The 21,842-nt window shown below is 47.7% G+C and overlaps 1 protein-coding gene across 1 annotated transcript in view; it reads left to right on the top strand.

Annotated features, from left to right (window-relative positions):
* Positions 1-21,842, top strand: part of LOC119956642 (heat-stable enterotoxin receptor-like) — a 163,361-nt gene that overhangs the window by 25,258 nt on the left and 116,261 nt on the right. Inside the window, exons 2-3 of the mRNA XM_038783982.1 lie at positions 11,700-11,812; positions 14,763-14,830. Coding sequence (XP_038639910.1) covers positions 11,700-11,812; positions 14,763-14,830 — 181 coding nt within the window. The remainder of the gene's footprint in view (positions 1-11,699; positions 11,813-14,762; positions 14,831-21,842) is intronic.

Raw genomic sequence — 21,842 nt, 5'->3', positions numbered from 1 at the left:
GTCTGCTTTAAAAGCCAGCGATTTAGCCCCGTGCTAAACCAACCTTGTAAATGGGACATAAAAGACTATTTTCCCGGGAGTTTGAAGAGGGCAATACAGATGGAAGAGTGGATTTCAAAACGGCTGGAAAAGTAATCTTGCAATCCTTTTAGCTCTTTCGATTACATGTTCATGGCATCATAATCAATCAACACGAAAGCTACAACTTTGCAGGGTGACAACTTTCAGAAAGAAGTCTACCCAACCCGCCCAGAGAGGCAGCAGCTTTAGATCAGGGAAACCACAGAAGCAAAATAATAGATGGTTTGTAAGTGAAGGCAGAACACAAAAGCCAGGAAGTTGGGCGAATCTTCATATAGTTGGACTGGGGTGAGCCCAGTAAGAAGTCTTACAACACCAGGTTAAAGTCCAACAGATTTGTTTCAAATCACTAGCTTTCGGAGCTCATCTGAGTAAGGAGCTGTGCTCTGAAAGCTCGTGATTCAAAACAAACCTGTTGGACTTTAACCTGTTGTAAGACTTCTTTCCGTGCCACCTTTCAGAAGGCAATTGAAGCAATGCTAGAAGGGAAAAGGTTTGCAGGAATACTGGGAAAGAGCAGGGAAGTGAAATCAATTTAATGTGCCTACAGCCATTGAAAGGGGCAGCAGGGTAGCATGGTGGTTAGCATAAATGCTTCACAGCTCATGGGTCCCAGGTTCGATTCCCGGCTGGGTCACTGTCTGTGTGGAGTCTGCACATCCTCCCCCTGTGTGCGTGGGTTTCCTCCTGGTGCTCCGGTTTCCTCCCACAGTCCAAAGATGTGCGGGTTAGGTGGATTGGCCATGCTAAATTGCCCGTAGTGTCCTAATTAAAGTAAGGTTAATGGTGGGTTTGTTGGGTTATGGGTATAGGGTGGATACGTGGGTTTGAGTAGGGTGATCATGGCTCGGCACAACATTGAGGGCCGAAGGGCCTGTTCTGTGCTGTACTGTTCTATGTTCTATGTTCCTGTTATTTTCCTATTTATTCCCTTATGAAATGAAAATTTGAATGAAATGAAAATCGCTTATTGTCACAAGTAGGCTTCAAACAAAGTTACTGTGAAAAGCCCCTAGTCGCCACATTCCGGCGCCTGTTCGGGGAGGCTGGTACAGGAATTGAACCGTGCTGCTGGCCTGCCTGGTTCTGCTTTCAAAGCCAGCTATTTAGCCCTGTGCTAAACCAGCCCCTTCTTTTATTTTTGCTGTTACATTTTTGATCCATGGATGATATATGGACATGTATCCGTAAGGCTGCCTGTCGTTTTAATTCTAGTAGAAGGAAGCTGTGACCTGTGCCTTTAATGCAGGCAGGGATCAGTGGTGATTTGGTTTGACTGATTTGGCTGGTGAATAGGCCTGAAAGGCGGTGCCCTGCCCGGTAACAGGCGGTGATGGGATCTGTTCCCACTGAAATGGTTCTCAGACCTAAAGAGCTTTCAGTTTCGCTCTAGCAGCTAAGGGAGAAAACCTCTCTTTTTTCCCACTCTGTTTTCTTCAGAGAATAACCAGTTAATTCTCACTAGTAAGGGCACTGTGGGAACCTACCCTCTCTGCAGAAAAGGCTGCTGCAAACATAATCCAGAATCTGATAACCCTCTCCCCACAGAGAGGGCAAGCAGAGACCAGAATCTGATAATGCTGTCAGCAGAACAGGCTGATACGAAGCCAGGGCCCTCTCCTGAAAAAGCTGTAAGATATTGCTAACGGTAAGGAAAATTATTACGGGCTGTAAACCAGAGACTTTAATCCACATTTGTACTGTGCAAAAAGTGCACTAATCATCTGAAGCAAGGACTCTTATCTTTTGGCCTTAATCCTTATTATTTTTACCCCTTTCCACCCTTCGTTGTTTGTCTGTCTTGTGTGTGTGGGTAGAGTGGGGGCGGTTAAAGGGGGAGTCAGGTGTTAGCTCATCATCAAGCAGCTGTATTTACTGCGTATTTCATATTTGTTCTTGTTAGACAACATGTTTAAACTTACAAACCGGGTGACTGTAATTGTTGGGCCGCCGAGGGCCAAAGAATGTTGGGTATTTTTATAAGAATGATGCCAGGGTGTGTTAACACCATGTGGCCAACAAATACAGCCGCAGCGGGGTGATCAATACTTGGAGGAGAGCAAATCTGTAACGCCCGGGCTGAAGTTTGGAGAATTAAATATTCACTGACGCAGGCCAAAGTGTTTTGTTTGCTTTTTGTGCTGCTCATATCGTCACGGTGACTGCAGTAATAAAACGAGGGCCCACTTGGACAGCAGCTGTATGGTGACGGTATCGTTACCATCCTTGGCCAGACCCCAGCATGTGGGGTGGGGGCAGATCCGGTTTGGGAACAATAACATTTTGTTTATAGTAGATAAAGGTAGAGATTCAAGACACCTGCTTTTGGAATAAAGCCACAGGATTCCACCGATTTTGAACAAACGAGAAACAAGTTCAAAAAGATTAAAAGCAATTTACTCTATGTATCTTATACTCAGCATAAGTATGAGAACATAGAACATACAGTGCAAAAGGAGGCCATTCAGCCCATCGAGTCTGCACCGACCCACTTAAGCCCTCACTTCCACCCTATCCCCGTAACCCAATAACCCCTCCTAACCTTTTTGGTCACTCAGGGCAATATATAACGGCCAATCCACCTAACCGGCATGTCTTTGGACTGTGGGAGGAAACCGGAGCCCCCGGAGGAAACCCACGCACACACGGGGAGGACGTGCAGACTCCGCACAGACAGTGACCCAAGCCGGGAATCGAACCTGGGACCCTGGAGCTGTGAAGCAGAAGTGCTAACCACTGTGCCATAGAGAATAGTCACCCCACAAGAAGCTTCTTAAATAATGAATCGTGACTCCAGGGATTACCACATTTTTGCAAAACTCCTGGCCGCGATTCTCCGCAAATGCGGAGAGTCGTAAAGGCTGCCGTGAAACTGGCCGTGTTTCACGGCAGCCTCCGCGCCCCCTCCCGGGACCCGATTCTCCCCCCCCCCCCCGGGTGGGGCTAGCAGCGGGGCCCCGTGAACCACGGCATCGCGGACTTAGCGACCGTCGCTAAGCCCGCGCGCCAAGCATCATGGCGGCTGACGCGCACGATGACGTGCTCCATGACGCTCCAACCCGCGCATGCGCGGATGACGTCATCACGCATATGCGTCAAACCCGCGCGTGCGCGGGCCGTCATGCCCCTCAGCCACCCCGCGGACTGATCCAGCGGGGCGGCGGAGGAACAAATAGTGGCGGGTATCGGACCCGCTCCCCGCGATCGGTACCCACCGATCGCAGGCCCATGCCACCACGGCCGTGCCAATCGGTGCCATGGTTGTCCGGGACGTTCGTATGGGGGGGTAAAAATGCTAGGATCCCAAAGAAGGTCATACAAAAAACAAAATCCAGGGGGGGGCTAGCCCTCCCGAATCTACAATTCTACCACTGGGCGGCAACAGCCGAGCGAGTAAGGGGATGGATCCAGGAGCCAGAGGCCGAGTGGGTGCGTGCGGAGGAGGCCTCCTGCATGGGGACCTCCCTCCGGGCCCTCGCCACGGCAGCACTCCCATCCCCACCCAAAAAACACTCCAGCAGCCCAGTGGTGACAGCCACCCTCCAATCCTGGAACCAACTGCGGCAGCAACTTGGCCTGACCAAAATGTCGGACAAGGCTCCCATCTGCAACAACCATAGGTTCACACCAGCACTGACTGACGCCACCTTCCAAAGGTGGAGGCAGGACGGGGGGACACTGACAGTCAGGGACCTATACACGGACGACAGGATCGCAACACTGGACGAACTGACAGAGAAATTTCAGCTAGCTGGGGGAACGAGCTACGGTACCTGCAGCTCAAAAACTTCCTACGAAAGGAGACAAGGACGTACCCACAACCGCCACGACAGACACTATTGGAAGACCTACTGGACGCAAGTATCCTAGAGAAAGGGAACTGTAGTGACATGTATGGCCGACTGGTAGATAGGGACGACACCGTACTGGACGCAACAAGAAGGAAATGGGAGGACGACCTGGGGATGGAGATAGGGTGGGGACTCTGGAGCGAAGCACTGCATAGAGTCAACTCCACCTCCACGTGCGCAAGGCTCAGTCTGACGCAACTAAAAGTGGTACATAGAGCCCACTTAACGAGAAACCGTGAGTAGGTTCTTCCCGGAGGTGGAGGACAGATGTGAACGGTGCCAGAGAGGCCCGGCCAACCACGCCCACATGTTCTGGTCTTGCCCCAGACTTGTGGAGTACTGGACAGCCTTCTTCGAGGCTATGTCCAAAGTGGTGGGGGTGAGGGTGGAGCCATGACCGATAGTGGCGGTCTTCGGGGTTTCAGACCAGCCAGATCTATTCCTGGGGAGGAGGGCGGACGCCCTTGCCTTTGCCTCCCTGATTGCCCGCCGTAGAATCCTGTTTGGCTGGCGGTCAGCAGCACCACCCAGAGCTGCAGACTGGCTGTCCGACCTCTCGGAATCTCTCCAAATGGAGAAAATCAAATTCGCCATCCGAGGGTCGGACGACGGCTTCCACAGAACGTGGGAGCCATTCATGCAAATGTTCCGGGACCTGTTTGTGGCCAACGAACAAGAGGAAGAATAGTCGGGTGGCCAAGAATCGGGAAAATGGACGGGAATCGGGGGAAGGTAGCCGGGGGGGGGGGGGGGGGGGGGGGGGGGGGGCTACGGGCTCGGTATGGGGGTTTGATGGCAAGCCAAGGCCCAAAACCAAACTATAAATAAATGCCAATAAACATGTGCCTCGGCCATATTGAGGAATGTAAAATATGTATGCCGGTTAAAGGGGGCGGCCACAATTATTGTTATGAAGATGCTCACCTGTAAATATTCATGTTAAATTTTTTTTTTTCTCTCTCTCTAATAACTTGTAATTTGTCATATATAAAATATGAAAACTCAATAAAAAAACATTTATAAAAAATGGTTGTCCGGGACGGCACTTTGCGGCCGTTTTCACGAACGGTGAGAGCAGGTGTGTTTGCGTTCGTGAAAACGGCCGTAAAGGCCTGGGAACTCGGCCCATCGGCCTCGGGAGAATCGCTGTTCGCCGTAAAAAACGGGGAGCAGCAATTCGTGTCGTGGGGTGGCCGTGGGGGGGGGGGGGGGGGGGGGGGAGAGAATTGCGAGAGGTCGGGAAAAATGTCGGGAAGGCCCTCCCGCTATTCTCCGACCCGTCGTGGGCAGCGGGGAATCGCGCCCCATATCTATGAAGAGGTAAATTCTGTTACTTTCTAAACAGAAACATAATATTCAGCTTTCTGGGGTCTGGGCATCTATACTGGTGGGACAGGCAAAATGAGGTGATTTTTGATTCCTTTAGCGCTGCACGACTCTGAGAACAGCATTGATTGAGAATAGTTTGATAGTGTGACTCTTGCTTCGTGGGTTTCTTGCTGTTGTCTAAAGACACTGGGATGCGAGTGTTTTGGCAAAGATGTTGCTGAGCTGCCGATGGGTCCTTGCTGTGAGAAGGTGCTGCCACCCGTTGGTTGCAGCTGATATTGCAGATGTGCTTTGGAGGCGATGATGGCACAGAGAGCAGAGAAGGAGGCCGTTCAGCCCATTGCGCCTGTGCTAGCTCTTTGGTGCTAATTGGACAACTCATTCAAATATTTCCCACTTTCCGAGATTTCCCTCCGTATTCTTTCCCCCTTCAAATATTTATCGAATTCCTTTTTGAAAGCCTATCGATAGAATCCCTACAATGCACAAGGAAGCCATTCGGCCCATTGAATCTGCACCAACCCTCTGAAAGAGCACCTCGACCCACTCCCAGGGGCTGGTTTAGCACACTGGGCTAAATCGCTGGCTTTGAAAGCAGACCAAGGCAGGTCAGCAGCACGGTTCAATTCCCGTAACAGCCTCCCCGAACAGGCGCCGGAATGTGGTGACTAGGGGCTTTTCACAGTAACTTCATTTAGAACATAGAACATAGAACAGTACAGCACAGAACAGGCCCTTAATGTTGTGCCGAGCCATGATCACCCTACTCAAACCAACATATCCACCCTATACCCGTAACCCAACAACCCCCCCTCCCCTCCCCTTAACCTTACATTTATTAGGACACTACGGGCAATTTAGCATGGCCAATCCACCTAACCCGCACATCTTTGGACTGTGGGAGGAAACCGGAGCACCCGGAGGAAACCCACGCACACACGGGGAGGACGTGCAGACTCCACACAGACAGTGACCCAGCCGGGAATCGAACCTGGGACCCTGGAGCTGTGAAGCATTTATGCTAACCACCATGCTACCCTGCTGCCCTAATTTGAAGCCTACTTGTGACAATAAGCGACTTTCATTTCATTTTTCATTCCCCCGTCCTATCCCCACCAAACCTCCGTATCCGTGGACACTAAGGGGCAGCTTATCACGGCCAATCCACCTGACCTGTACATCTTTGGACTGTGGGAGGAAACCGGAGCACCCGGAGGAAACCCACGCAGACACGGAGAGAATGTGCGGACTCCGCACAGACAGTGACCCAGCGGGGAATCGAACCTGGGACCCTGGAGCTGTGAAGTCACAGTGTTATCCACTTGTGCTACCGTGCTGCCCCCAAAGGTGCATGTGAATTAACAGATCAACTGCGGTTGGACACACCCCATGACAGAGTAAATGACAAATGCAACAAGAACAGATTCCATTGATTTCTCAACAAATCCCCTCAATGTTAGTCCCACTGTGAGTCAACCAACCTCATAGAAACTGCTTTCTCACGTGGGTTTGCAATCTCCACCATTGAAGATCTCTCTTTGCAATTTTCTCTGAAGGTTACCCCACTTAGACTGCTTTAACAATGATCGCCTCACAGGGTTTCAATCTCTTCAATCTCGCCTTCTGACGTTCCTTCTGCCTGGAGCCCCGTGTACACTCAAAGCTAACCGACAAGCAGATCTATGGCCATGTCAAACATGAATACCACTGCTCCAAAGGGGTGCCCTTACGTCCCTCTTTACAGTCTGCTCTCCGTAGCCCTTTCTCTAACTTTACAACTCAACTTCACTGGGACCTTCCACAAACATTCACTCCCTCCACCACCGATGCACAGAGGCAGCCGTGTGTACCATCTACAAGATGCACTGCAGGAACTCACCAAGGCTCCTTAGGCAGCACCTTCCAAACCCACTACCACTACCATCTAGAAGGACAAGAGCATCAGATACCCGGGAACCCCACCACCTGGAGGCTCCCCTCCCAGTCACTCACCGCCCCGACTTGGAAATATATCGGCCGTTCCTTCACTGTCACTGAGTCAAAGTCCTGGAACTCCCTCTCTCACAGCACAGTGGGTGTACCTACACCACATGGACTGCAGAGCTTCGAGAAGGCAGCTCACCCCCACCTTCCATATGGCAACTAGGGATGGGCAATAAATGCCGACATCCTGTAAACTGAATTTTAAAAACATAGATAATTTTCATATTTCACCAATGAAGCTGTCTTTTACGTTAGAGGTAGCCTTATTAAGCTATATTTTATGGGAAAACGTTTGTGAGAGCCACGAAGAATCCAGCATGAGTTGTAGGATAGAAAAAAATAACATTTATTTACAATAACATATATTAATCTGCACAACAGCAGCAGTAAATCCCTTGCTGCTCACTCCTCTCTAGCTGGTTCCATACGGGCCAGCTCGATTTATGTGGGGAATCTACTAACGATTTCTCCGCCCCCTCATTGGGGAAGTGTGGTGAATGTGATTCACACCGGATTATAATCTGTATATACATGTGTCTGTATTGTAACTGCAGTTGCACCACCTGACCACCAGGGGGAGTAGCGCTGGGAATGCTCGAGTTGTACGGGGATTCTCCCTTGGCTCTGCCCAGGACTCCTCCCCCCGGAAGCTGCTGTATAAAGATCAGTGCCACATGGTCAGCCGGCCAGTTCACCGAAAGTTCAATGGCTAATAGGCTGGCTCTGTTGTGAGTATATTAAAACCGCTATTCTAATCCTACAAGCACGTGTCCGTAGAATTGTTGGTTCCAACGGGAAGTTCATACTCCATAAGGATTGTGGGATTGCCATTTGTCCCCAGCCAGTGGTAAGTAGGGAGATTATAATAAAAACCTTAGCCGCTTTGGAAATCCTGGGTTTAAACTTGACATTAGCTACTTCAGTAAAATGGGGCACATCATGTAATATAAGGTGACATGTTCTGGACTGGGGAGGTTTATTTACACAGTGTCAAAGGAGTTTTTGATTTTCCTTCAATGTTTTTGCAAGTGACCTACAAAGGTGCAGAATTGGTTTTCTTACACCTAATATTTCTGACGTTATCAATGGTTTCATTTCAGATCAGAGGCAGCTGGAGGAAGCTACTGAGAGGCACAGAGAGAGGAGGGGGCTACGGCAAGAAGGATAGCAAGAGACAAAATAGGATGAGGATCAAGAGAGAAGTCGGTAACAAGAAGGGTGGCGAGAAAGGGAATGATGGGGAACGAGGAGGAAAGAGGGCTCGAGAGAAACAGCAAGATCGCGACTGAGAGAAAGAAAGAAGAGAATTAGAGAGCGTGACAGGGCTAAGGAAGAGAAAGACAGGGTAAAATATTGCCAGCCCATTAAGAGGTGGGTTCAGGTGCATATGAGGTGGGAAAGTCTTGCAAGTTGACATGAGATCCCATTTCCATCTCCCATTATCTGGATTTACCCCGGGTCTGGATTGAAGGCGTGTGGGGAACCCTCTTGGATCTGTCAGTCAGTAATTAAGAAGCATTTGAAGGAGTTAAGAAGGGCTGTTTTAACTATGAATGCTGGATTTCGCAGCTAGGGGACCTGTTTCCAGCCTTGTCAGTAACTAGGGGTTGGTTTAGCTCACTGGGCTAAATCGCTGGCTTTTAAAGCAGACCAAGCAGGCCAGCAGCACGGTTCGATTCCTGTACCAGCCTTCCCGGACAGGCGCCGGAATGTGGCAACTAGGGGCTTTTCACAGTAACTTCATTCTACTCGTGACAATAAGCGATTTTCATTTTCAACTAGCCAGGCACTGTGCAGAATGCACAGCGGGAAGAGCTGCTTCAATCTGGGAAGGCTTTGATCAGTTCGACTGAAGAGCTCCAGCCATGGCCGTTGAGAGATGGCTGTCTGTAATGTTCTCTGTATGCATGGATGGCGAGGCCTTTGTAGTTGAAGTGATCAGAGAACATGCGGCTTTGTAAATGAACAAAACTGTTTATTAATTAACTAGAACACTGAAGGATTTCTATGATGTCTCTTAAGATTACACTTGGAGACGATGGCTAAATACAAACAACTATTATTAATTACTGTTGATTGGGCAGCACGGTGGCGCAGTGGGTTAGCACTGCTGCCTCACGGCGCCGAGGTCCCAGGTTCGATCCCGGCTCTGGGTCACTGTCCGTGTAGTGTTTGCACATTCTCCCCGTGTCTGCGTGGGTTTCACCCCCACAAACCAAAAGATGTGCAGGTTAGGTGGATTGGGCATGCTAAATTGCCCCTTAATTGGGCACTCTAAATTTAAAAAAAAAAAGAATTACTGTTGACTCAGGAATTGCAGGTATGCCACTTCATTCTGCACCTGCTGTCCAGGTTCTGTATCTCACATGTGTGCGTCTCCCAGTGACATTCTCCTGTCGCCACGCCACCTGTGGTCGGATGCCAGAATGCGTCCTGTCTCATCATGTGGTCGTCTCCCAGTGACATTCTCCTCTCGCCACGCCACCTGTGGTCGGATGCCAGAATGCGTCCTGTCTCAACATGTGGTCGTCTTCCAGTAATGTTCTCCTGTCGTTACGCCACCTGTGGTCGGATGCCAGAATGCGTCCTGTCTCAACATGTGGTCGTCTTCCAGTAATGTTCTCCTGTCATTACGCCACCTGTGGTCGGATGCTAGAATACTAATCTATACATACAGGTACTAATGTTTACATACGGTTTGGTTATTATATTATAAATATCGATGATAGTCCACATATCATCACACTGTTCAAAGCAGTTCTTCCGTCAGAGAGTGTTCCCACTGCTTGACAGCTGCTTGGAAAGTGCTCACCCAACTGGCACTTCACTCACCTTCAGCTGCACATCCCTACAGCATACCTTCTCCATGACTTCGGCCCAATTTATGCACTCTACCTACCATTCAGCTCTGCTCAGGGGCAAGTGCAGAGGCCAAACCACCGCCACTGCATTTACTGCCTTCTCTTCACCCTTCACAGGCGGGATGAACACCACAGTCCAACTGGAAGGAATTGAGACCCCTGACAAAGGGTCGACAAGCAGAGGATCAGCTCTCTCCACATGTCTGACCTCCAGTGGCCCAGGAGGCTCCAGCTGGTCGCTCCTGACATCTGCAGCCTTCCAGAATAAGACTTAATTCCCAGTGGAGCAGATGAGCAATGGATGATAAGTGACCTGACATCAAAAAATCCAAATGTTGGTAATCCCTTCTAACCCACGCCAGGACCGTTGAATTAGAAAGAATGGATATGTCATCCACTCTCCATGATTGGTCAGGGAGCTCAGAGACAGGATGACATGTAGTTTGCTGTGGGAAATAATAATAATAATAATAATCGCTTATTGTCACGAGTAGACTTCAATGAAGTTACTGTGAAAAGCCCCTAGTCTCCACATTCCGGCGCCTGTTCGGGGAGGCTGGTACGGGAATTGAACCCCCGCTGCTGGCCTTGTTCTGCGTTACAAGCCAGCTGTTTAGCCCACCTTAAGAGCAACAACCAGGTGAACAGGGTTCCAGGACCAAAAGTGGTCATTCCGACAGGGATTATGTGAGAAGGGCGGCACGGTAGCACAGTGGCTAGCACTGTGTCTTCACATGGCCACGGTCCCAGGTTCGATTCCCCGCTGGGTCACTGTCTGTGCGGAGTCTGCACGTCCTCCCCGTGTGTGCGTGGGTTTCCTCCGGGTGCTCCGGTTTCCTCCCACAGTCTAAAGATGTGCGGGTTAGGTGGATTGGCCATGCTAAATTGCCCCTTAGTGTCCAAAAAGGTTAGGTGGGGTTACTGGGATAAGGTGAGGTGTGGGCGGGTCAGTGCGGACTCGATGGGCCGAATGGCCATCTTCTGCACTGTACCTTCTATGTTTCATAGAATTTACATGCAGAAGGAGGCCATTCAGCCCATCGAGTCTGCACCGGCTCCTGGAAAGAGCACCCTACCCAAGGTTAACACCTCCACTCTATCCCCATAACCCAGTGACCCCACCCAACACTAAGGGCAATTTAGCATGGCCAATCCACCCAACCTGCACATCTTTGGACTGTGGGAGGAAACCGGAGCACCCGGAGGAAACCCACGCACACACGGGGAGGACGTGCAGACTCCGCACAGACAGTGACCCAAGCCGGAATCGAACCTGGGACCCTGGAGCTGTGAAGCGATTGTGCTATCCACTATGCTACCGTGCTGCTCATAAGATTGTTCTAAGATAAAGCTCAGCAGTATAGACAGGAGAGAAGGATGGCATGATCGGGATAGAGGGAGTAGGAAAAGGCGGGGGGGGGGGGGGGGGGGGGCGGGGGGAATAAAGAGAAAGGGGGGGAATAGATGAAGACTGAAAGAATTATTACCCAGTGATTGAGTAGTCGAATAAAAATGACCACTTTGGGATGGAAAACCACCAATTTCAAAGGTGGGAGAATTTGGTGAAAAAGTAACAGTTGTGTTTATTTTCCAGGTTTTAACGTCACAGTGAATGCAACATTTGACGGCTTTGATACAGCATTGTATCTCGCCAAAGGCTGCCCCTCCAGTACCTGTGAAGGTGTGGAGAATCTAAAAAATTTATATGTGAGTACAAAACTGGTTAGTTTTGAGTTGCAAACCTGTGGACGGGTCCTACCTAGTTATTCGATAGGATGCAACACATCAGTGGCATTTCCAACTTCAGAATTTATTGCAGTTCCCACCCCAATCTCCCAAAGAGGATCTTGTCCTGTGCTGTAATTGCAGCTTACCCATTAGTCGGGGGACTGGGCAGAGTTGTATGGATTTCGGAGTCAGTTCTTATGCATTTCATACCGGTTGGGACCAATCCAGAACTGATTGAGTTCACAAGGCTTGTTCTACTTTATTAAACGCACACATTTGGGAATAAATAGCATAACTGTGTTTTCTCCCACAGTACAAAGAGTGCAGGTTAGGTGGATTGGCGATGCTAAATTGGCCCTTAGTGTCCAAAGATGCGCACGTTATGTGGTGCTACAAGGATAGGTCAGGGGACTGGGCCTAGGTAGGGAGCTCTTTCGAGGGTCGGTGCAGACTCGATGGGCTGAATTTCCAGCATCTGCAGTATGTTTTTTTTTTAAATTTAGAGTACCCAATTCATTTTTTCCAATTAAGGGGCAATTTAACGTGGCCAATCCACCTACCCTGCACATCTTTGGGTTGTGGGGGTGAGACCCACGCAAACACAGGGAGAATGTGCAAACTCCACACAGACAGTGACCCACAGCCGGGATTTGAACCTGGGACCTCGGCGCCGTGAGACTGCAGTGCTCCCACTGCGCCACCGTGCTGCCCATCTGCAGTATGTTGCTTTATTTTAACAAGAAGATTAATATCCTGTGCTGTACTTTTCTATGTTCTATGTTCTAAGCCATGTGGCTACTGGACACAAAGGAGGGTTACAAGCAGAAGAGCTGGAGGGTGAAGGTGATCAATAATCAATACACAGGTGCGGGCACAAAGAGGAAGCCAACAGAGACAAAAGGGAAACACTGAATTTTTGTGAGGAGGAGAAGCAAATCGCTCTCAGGAAGGGTTTGGTTTTACGGCTTGACAGAGTAGGTGCCAAGGGTTCTCAGATGCAATGTGCGAGCTGGCTAAAGAGATCTATAACCTGGAAAGCTGTGGGAATCTCCGAAGATGCTGAAGAGCTGGGTGCTTTCCTAGGAATGGCCAAACCGTGAATCAGCAGGTTGCTGGTTGGACGGTTGTAAAGGATCTGTGGAAAGCTACAACATCAGGACTGTTGTAACCCAAGGGAGAAATGCTTTGTAGAAGTGTGCCCTTACCGGCCTCCCCGAACAGGCGCCGGAATGTGGCGACTAGGGGCTTTTCACAGTAACTTCATTGAAGCCTACTCGTGACAATAAGCGATTTTCATTTTCATGGTAATTGTAACCGTGAGACCTGAAGGTGAAAGTTGTGGTTGGAGAAGACTGACCCCTCTGTGAATAACATCCAGCATATTATGGAGCAAGAGGGCAGCACGGTGGCGCAGTGGGTTAGCCCTGCTGACTCACGGCGCCGAGGTCCCAGGTTCGATCCCGGCTCTGGGTCACTGTCCGTGTGGAGTTTGCACATTCTCCCCGTGTCTGCGTGGGTTTCGCCCCCACAAACCAAAGATGTGCTGGGCAGGTGGATTGACCGCGCTAAATTGCCTCTTAATCGGAAACAATTAATTGAATACTCTAAATTTATTTTTTAAAAATATTATGGAACAAGCAGCCATGTGGTGTCACATCACTTAGGGAACTGATACACATGTTTGACGTCTTCTAAGATGTATATTTATATAGAACATAGAACAGTACAGCACAGAACAGGCCCTTCGGCCCTCAATGTTGTGCCGAGCCATGATCACCCTACTCAAACCCACGTATCCACCCTATACCCGTAACCCAACAACCCCCCCCCCCTTAACCTTACTTTTATTAGGACACTACGGGCAATTTAGCATGGCCAATCCACCTAACCCGCACATCTTTGTGACTGTGGGAGGAAACCGGAGCACCCGGAGGAAACCCACGCACACACGGGGAGGACGTGCAGACTCCACACAGACAGTGACCCAGCCGGGAATCGAACCTGGGACGCTGGAGCTGTGAAGCATTTATGCTAACCACCATGCTACCATGTTGCCCTATCATTTAAAGTGAAATGTAATTTTTGATTTGAAGTTAATCAGTTGATTCACGTTTAAGTAGAAATAGCAACGCAAAATAGTGAAATTTTGTTGCTAACTTCTTCGGGGGTAAATCTGGTCATTTTAGTTATGCCCCCATGGGGATCCGATCAAAACTTTAACCTAGTTTCCCCTTAAGAACGCCTATATTATGGATGGCACGGTGGTGCAGTGGTTAGCGCTGCTGCCTCACGGCGCCAAGGTCCCAGGTTCAATCCGGGTCACTGTGCGAGTGGAGTTTGCGCATTCTCCCCGTGTCTGCGTGGGTCTCACCCCCCACAACCCAATTGAAAAAAAAATAACTGGATATTCAAAATTCTTTAAAAAACCTCTATATTATTTGCGGCAACTCCTCCGTCTGGCAGTCAGTCCCATATTCTCACCACGTTCCGGCTGGACTTTTGACCGTTATTTGCATTATGTCACACTGTGCCTCATGATGCGACCATCAATTCACTCGGAACACGATTGGAAGTAAACTGTGGTTTTAATAGTCTTACAACTGAGCCTGCCTGCGACCAGAAGAACTGAGGGCAGGCTTACACGTCTGGAGCACTTTATACTTCCGGTAGTGGGAGGGGCCATGGGCGGAGCCATGGGCGGAGCCGAGGGTGGAGCCCTGTACAAGCTCCTCATCTCCCCCTATGGGCAGAGCCGCGCAATGGCTCACAGACAGAGCCCACAAGGACATAATACTACACAATACAATAGTGTGAATTACATTCACCACACCTCGCAAGTGAAGTGAACACATAGTGAGGGAAGAAGGGTGAGCGAGGGCCAGTGAGAGTGACAACCTCTGACTTTGATTCTCTTTATTCCTGGATCTAGGTGGCCGGAAAATTGGGTTGCGCAGTTCTGGGTCCAACATGCACCTACGCCACCTTTCAAATTGTCACGTAAGTCCATGAGTTGTTCTCTGTACAGGAGTTGCCGCAGAAGTTGGCAATACTTTATTTTCAGGCTTGAAGGGATAGGCCGCGGATTGTCCATGGCTGGTGGAGAATTCTTTAAGCACACCAAGGTCACTCACTGATCATTTTCACTGCATAATTGGGTGGCAACTTTACCCTGGCATGGATAGAGGATTGGCTGACTGGCAGAAGGCAGAGAGTGGGTATAAAGGGGTCTTTTTCAGGATGGCAGCCGGTGACTAGTGGTGTGCCTCAGGGGTCTGTGCTGGGACCACAACTTTTCACAACATACATTAATGATCTGGAAGAAGGTACTGAAGGCATTGTTGCTAAGTTTGCAGACGATACAAAGATCTGAAGAGGGGCAGGTATTATTGAGGAAGCAGGAGGGCTGCAGAAGGATTTGGACAAGCTAGGAGAGGGGGCAAAGAAATGGAAGATGGAATACAATGTGGAAAAGTGTGAGGTTATGCACCTTGGAAGGAGGAATTTAGGCATAGACTATTTTCTAAATGGGGAAATGCTTCAGAAATCAGAAGCACAAAGGCACTTGGGAGTCCTTGTTCACGATTCTCTTAAGGTTAATGTGCAGGTTCAGTCGGCAGTTAGGAAGACAAATGCAATGTTAGCATTCATGTCGAGAGGGCAACAATTCAAGACCAGGGATGTACCTTTGAGGCTGTATAAGGTTCTGGTCAGACCCCGTTTGGAGTATTGTGAACAGATTTGGACCCCAATTTAGGTCTTGGAAAGGGTCCAGAGGAGGTTCACAAGAATGATCCCTGGAATGAAGAGCTTGTCATTGGAGGAACGGTTGAGGACTCTGGGTCTGTACTTGTTGGAGTTTAGAAGGATGAAGGGGGGGGGGATCTTATTGAAACTTACAGGATACTGCAAGGCCTGGATAGAGTGGATGTGGAAAGGATGTTTCCACATGTAATACACCTCAGCCACCAACGAAGCAAAGGCCAGGACATCAACCCCTGCTCGCGCCTTTCTTACATCTTTTCAAAAAAGCGGCCCATCTTCGTTTTCGTGAGGTGAGCACAAAAAACGACCTTTGGCTGAATGAGACTCAGCCCCGTGCAAGGCGATGCCGCATTCATTCTCCTCAATGCCTCACATCACGCCCCTTCCTCTACTATTGGCCCCAGCTCCTCCATCCATTTCGCCTTCGTCCCCTCAACCGAACCCAATTCCTCCCCCGCTATGCGCTGGTACATCCTGGGCGTACCACCCGCCACCCATGCGCGCAGCATAAAATTTGTTCCAACAAGGTGGACAGCTGAACCATCGGAAAGGCTGGAAGAAACTGCTTAACCCAGATCCGCACCTAAATCCCTCTGCGCTTCTGCTTTAACTCCTCCAAGCTAGCAAAACGCCCCTTTAAAAACGGACCTCCCACCTTCTCCAACCCCCTCTCCTTCCTAGCACTAAATGTGGTATATGGCCTTGCCGGTTCGAATGAATGATTGGCACAGATGGGAGCCAGCCGCAATATTGTTCCCAATTCGAAATGTTGGGGTCGCTGCCCCTGTAGTGATCTCTATATGTGCATGTACACAAGGGGTTAATGTGTAATCAGTAGCACCACATGATCAACAAGGGTATGAAAGGCAACCCCATTGGGTCTCTGGGTCTCTTGGGTGTGCACTGTGACCAGGGCAATAGCAGACTAGTTCAGATGGCTAGTAGACTTACATTAGGTTACTGTAGTTAGATCTTGTTAACCTTATCACTAGTATCAAAGTTAAAGTAAAGAACTCGCGCAATTATTGTTATAGTTACTCAATAAACCTTTTGTTACTACTGGATGAGTTCGAGTCTTCTTCATTGAGATTCAGACAACCTCTTCCTTAGCCAAGGATTGAGTAGCATGTTACCTACCACACAGGTAAGAAAACAGCCCCCAAATCTTCAGCATGGCCACCACCACAGGATTTGTTGAATATTTAGTTGGCGCTACCGGGAGTGGCATCATTACCAGTGCCCCCAAGCCTGTCTCCTTAACTGACTGTGATTACATCCGTGTCCACACAGCCCCGCACCACCCCAACACCTTTGCTGCGTTAGCCGCCCAACAGAACTTAGCCCCATCTTACTGAGATAAGTGATTTGGGGGCTTTCAAAAGCACTAATAGCAGGCTCAGCTATAATAACAACCTAATGAGAAATGTCAACAAGTCTATTGAAGCTGCAGGAACAGATGGCTAATCAATGAACTTCAGCAATAGGTGCCTTCCTTTTGATTGAGACTAAAAGCTGCAGCCTAGTTTTTTTTTTTTCATTTTAAAGGGCTGGGGATTTAAATAACCTCAGATCATGACACTCAAAAACGCATCATAACCACCTTTCAAGAGCGTCAACACCTTCTTCATAACTTTGTCCCTCCCATATTGCATGTTAAGACCCTTGGGACAGCGAAAATGGGATATGTTTCAAACAGCTCTGCTGAGTTTGGGTTCTCTGCCTGTGTGACTCCCACAGGCATGATGGGCTAACTGGAATACTTTGATGCTATTTTGTTCGATAATTGTATGATTCTAAGTAGCATCCCTGATATATCAGTGGGTGCATGGATGCAGTAGTGCTGAACTATGCAGATAGGGGACGGTATCAAGTTCGCACTGGGGCCTGTATTGAGAGCGCTGATTTCAGTCAATGTGGTGCTGCTATTTAATCAGGAAATTATTGGGCAGAGTTCCTGCGTGTGTATCACAATCAGTGTCCTCGACTGGAAGGTGTGACATTGGCCAGAACTTTCATCACTGAGACGGGTAGCAGGAATCGGAACAATTCCCGGCTCAGCTTGCCCGCCTCTAGAGAAAGTGGCGTTGCTCCGAGGCGGGTGGACGTGTGGGCTGGAGTTAAGCCAGCCACCCTGGGAAAGAGGATGGCGGCATTTGCAGGGCGCTGAGAGTGTTTAAAAGGCCCACCCCAGTGCCGAGGGACTCCATCCCAGTTAGAATGAAAATACTCTAGCCCCTACTCCTCACACCCCCTCACCACCACCCCCCCCTCCCAACACATTCCTCATGCACCATCCAGCCACCTTATTGTCCACATGCAGGCCCCTACCCACTTCCCATGGTTCCTTGTACCTCCTTATTCCAAGCTATATCCTTCTATTCACCTCCTATAGCTCCTCGTGCTTTCTATGCCCAGCTATGACACTTCCATGCCCATGCCCAACTACTCACCATATAGAACGAATGAACTCTACAGTGTCAATAGGATGTGATTTTTAAAAGCTTTAAAAAAAATTATTCATTCATACATTCATACATTCATTCATTCATGCATTCATACATTCATTCATTCATTCATACATTCATACATTCATTCATTCATACATTCATTCATTCATTCATTCATTCATTCATTCATTCATACATTCATTCATACATTCATTTATTCATTCATTCATACATTCATTCATTCATGCATTCATACATTCATTCATTCATACATTCATACATTCATTCATTCATACATTCATTCATACATTCATTCATACATTCATACATTCATTCATTCATACATTCATTCATTTATACATTCATACATTCATACATTCATTCATTCATTCATTCATTCATACATTCATTCATTCATTCATTCATTCATACATTCATTCATTCATTCATTCATTCATACATTCATTCATACATTCATTCATACATTCATACATTCATTCATTCATACATTCATTCATTTATACATTCATACATTCATTCATTCATTCATTCATTCATACATTCATTCATTCATTCATTCATTCATTCATTCATACATTCATTCATTCATACATTCATACATTCATTCATTCATACATTCATTCATTTATACATTCATACATTCATTCATTCATTCATTCATTCATACATTCATTCATACATTCATTCATTCATTCATTCATTCATACATTCATTCATTCATTCATTCATTCATTCATTCATTCATTCATACATTCATTCATACATTCATTTATTCATTCATTCATGCATTCATACATTCATTCATTCATACATTCATACATTCATTCATTCATACATTCATTCATACATTCATTCATACATTCATACATTCATTCATTCATACATTCATTCATTTATACATTCATACATTCATTCATTCATTCATTCATTCATACATTCATTCATTTATACATTCATACATTCATTCATTCATTCATTCATTCATACATTCATTCATTCATTCATTCATTCATACATTCATTCATTCATTCATTCATACATTCATTCATTATTTTCCACTTTTATTGTCTTGTAGTGAAATGACTATGTTTAAACATAGTGGAAAGTAATGAATGAATGTCTTTTTTTAAAGCTTTTATTTTAGATGTCCTACTATGGTTTATTAGTCGTACATGGTGTACAGTGGATCGGTTGGCATAGAAGTGCCATAGCTTGGCTTAGGGGGTATGGGAAGGGACCTTTGTAACTCAGCTTTTGAAAGGCCCCTCATGCAGGTTAGTTCATGACTCTTATGAGGGGCCATAAGCCACGACTCTTTAACAACCTGGCTTGACTTGATGAAAATTACAGAGGCATCTATTTCCGCAATGGAGCCAGCCTGCTTGGGAGTGCCGGGTACGCACTTTTGAAAGGAACTCCCAAAAATCAGGTGGCCTGGGAATGGGATTGGGAGGCCCAGAATCCAGACTTACCTGCCCATTGTGTGTGGGTGGACTTGGCCCCATTTAGTATTCCCTCAGGGAATCCCCTCCCTCTTACTCAAATGGTTACTTGGGTGAGAGGCAGGAGGGCCAGCAGCACCCAATGGAATTTAATGGCCATGAGTAATCCTGCCTTCAACGGGAACGACATGCAGCACCATTAACTCAGTAAAATATCTCAAGGCACTTCACAGGAGCGTGTTCAAACCAAATTTGACAAAAGCATATAAGGAAATATTCGGACAGATGACCTAAACCTGAACAAAGAGGTGATCCAAGATGTTGAGTTGAAGGAGAGTGAAGTAGAGGACTAAGCAGGTTTGGAGAGGACATTGCAGACCTTAGAACCTAAGCTGGTCAGGTCTGACTGCCAATGGTGATACAGTGAATACCAGAGATGCTCAAGGGGCCAGAGTCAAAGAAACGACCAGAAAAAAAGTCAGCCAAAAAGCAACAAGAAATTAGAAATAAATAACGTCATCACAAACTCTCACTTTCCCCTTACTTGGCCCCCTTCCCTTACAGGCGGGGCCCCCAATTGCCAGCGATAGATAGAGGAGCAGATAGGTGGAGAGATTTTGGATAGGTGCAAAAGTTACAGGGTTGTTGTGGTAGGGGGGATTTTAATTCCCCCCGATATTGACTGGGACTCACTAGGCGCTAGGGGGCTTGGATGGGGCAGAGTTTGTAAGGTGTATCCAGGAAGCCTTCTTGATGCAATATGTAGATAGTCCAACTCGGGAAGGGGCAGTACTGGATCTGGTATTGGGAAATGAGCCTGGACAGATGGTTGAAGTTTCAGTCGGGGAGCATTTCGGGAACAGTGACCACAATTCGGTACGTTTTAGGGTATTTTTGGAGAGGAATGAGGGTAGGGTTAAGGTGCTAAACTGGGGAAAGGAAAATTACGATAACATTAGACAAAAATTGAAGATTGGGTGCGGCTTTTGGAGGGTAAATCAACATCGGGCATGTGGGAGCCTTTCAAGCGACAGTTAATTAGGATTCAGGAAAGTCACGTTCCTGAGAGAATGAAGGACAAGTTTGGGAATTTTAGGGAACCTTGGATAACGAAGGATACTGTGAACCTCGTCAAAAAGAAAAAGGAGGCTTTTGTAGGGTCTAGAAGGGTGGGGACAGTCAAAACTCTTGAGGAGTACAAATAAAGTAGGAGGGTACTTAAGCAGTAAATTAGGAAGGCTAGGAGGGGACATGAAAAGTCCTTGGCAAGTACGATTAAGGTGAATCCCAAAACTTTTATTCGTATATGAAGAGCAAGAGGTTGGCCAGGGAAAGGATTGGACCGCTTAAGGACAGTGGGGGGAAATCTATGTGTGGAGCCAGAGGAAATGGGTGAGGTACTAAATGAATACTTTGCATCAGTGTTCACTAAAGAAAAGGACTTTGTAGAAGATGATTCTTGGGTAGGGTTCGTGGACAGACTGGGTCATGTTGACATCGAAAAGGAGAAGGTATTGGGTCTTTTAAAAGGATAGCAGTAGAAGGGTGTTTTTCTGAATGGAAGGTTGTGACTAGTGGTTCTCCACAGGGATCTGTGCTGGGGCCTCTGTTGTTTGGAGTATATATAAACGATTTGGAGGAAAATGTAGCTGGTCAGATTTGTAAATTCGCGGATGACACCAAGGTGTGTGGAGTGGCGGATAGTGTTGAGGATTGTCAGAGGATACAGCTGGTTTAGCACACTGGGCTAAATCACTGGCTTTTAAAGCAGACCAAGACAGGCCAGCAGAGGGGGTTAATTTCCCGTACCAGCCTCCCCGAACAGGCGCCGGAATGTGGCAACTATGGGCTTTTCACAGTAAATTCATTTGAAGCCTACTTGTGACAATAAGCGATTTTCATTTCATTTCGCATAGATAGGTTGGAGACTTGGGCAGAGAAATGGCAAACGGAGTTTAATCCAGACAAATCATAAAATCATAGAATTTACAGTGCTGAAGGAGGCCATTCGACCCATCGAGTCTGCACCGGCCCTTGGAAAGAGCACCTTATCCAAGCCCACACCTCCTCCCTATCCCCGTAACCCCACTTAACCTTTTTGACATGAAGGGCAATTTATCACGGCCAATCCACCTAACCTGCACATCTTTGGACTGTGGGAGGAAACCAGAGCCCCCGGAGGAAACCCAAACAGACACAGGGAGGACGTGCAGACTCCGCACAGACAGTGACTCAAGCTGGGAATTGAACCTGGGACCCTGGAGCTGTGAAGCAACTGTGCTGTCCACTATGCTACCATGCTCCCCTATGTGAGGTAATGCATTTTGGTAGGTCTAA

This window comes from Scyliorhinus canicula, chromosome 23 (assembly GCF_902713615.1).
Source record: "Scyliorhinus canicula chromosome 23, sScyCan1.1, whole genome shotgun sequence".
Lineage (NCBI taxonomy): Eukaryota > Metazoa > Chordata > Chondrichthyes > Carcharhiniformes > Scyliorhinidae > Scyliorhinus > Scyliorhinus canicula.
This window is presented reverse-complemented; position numbering and strand designations above follow the sequence as displayed.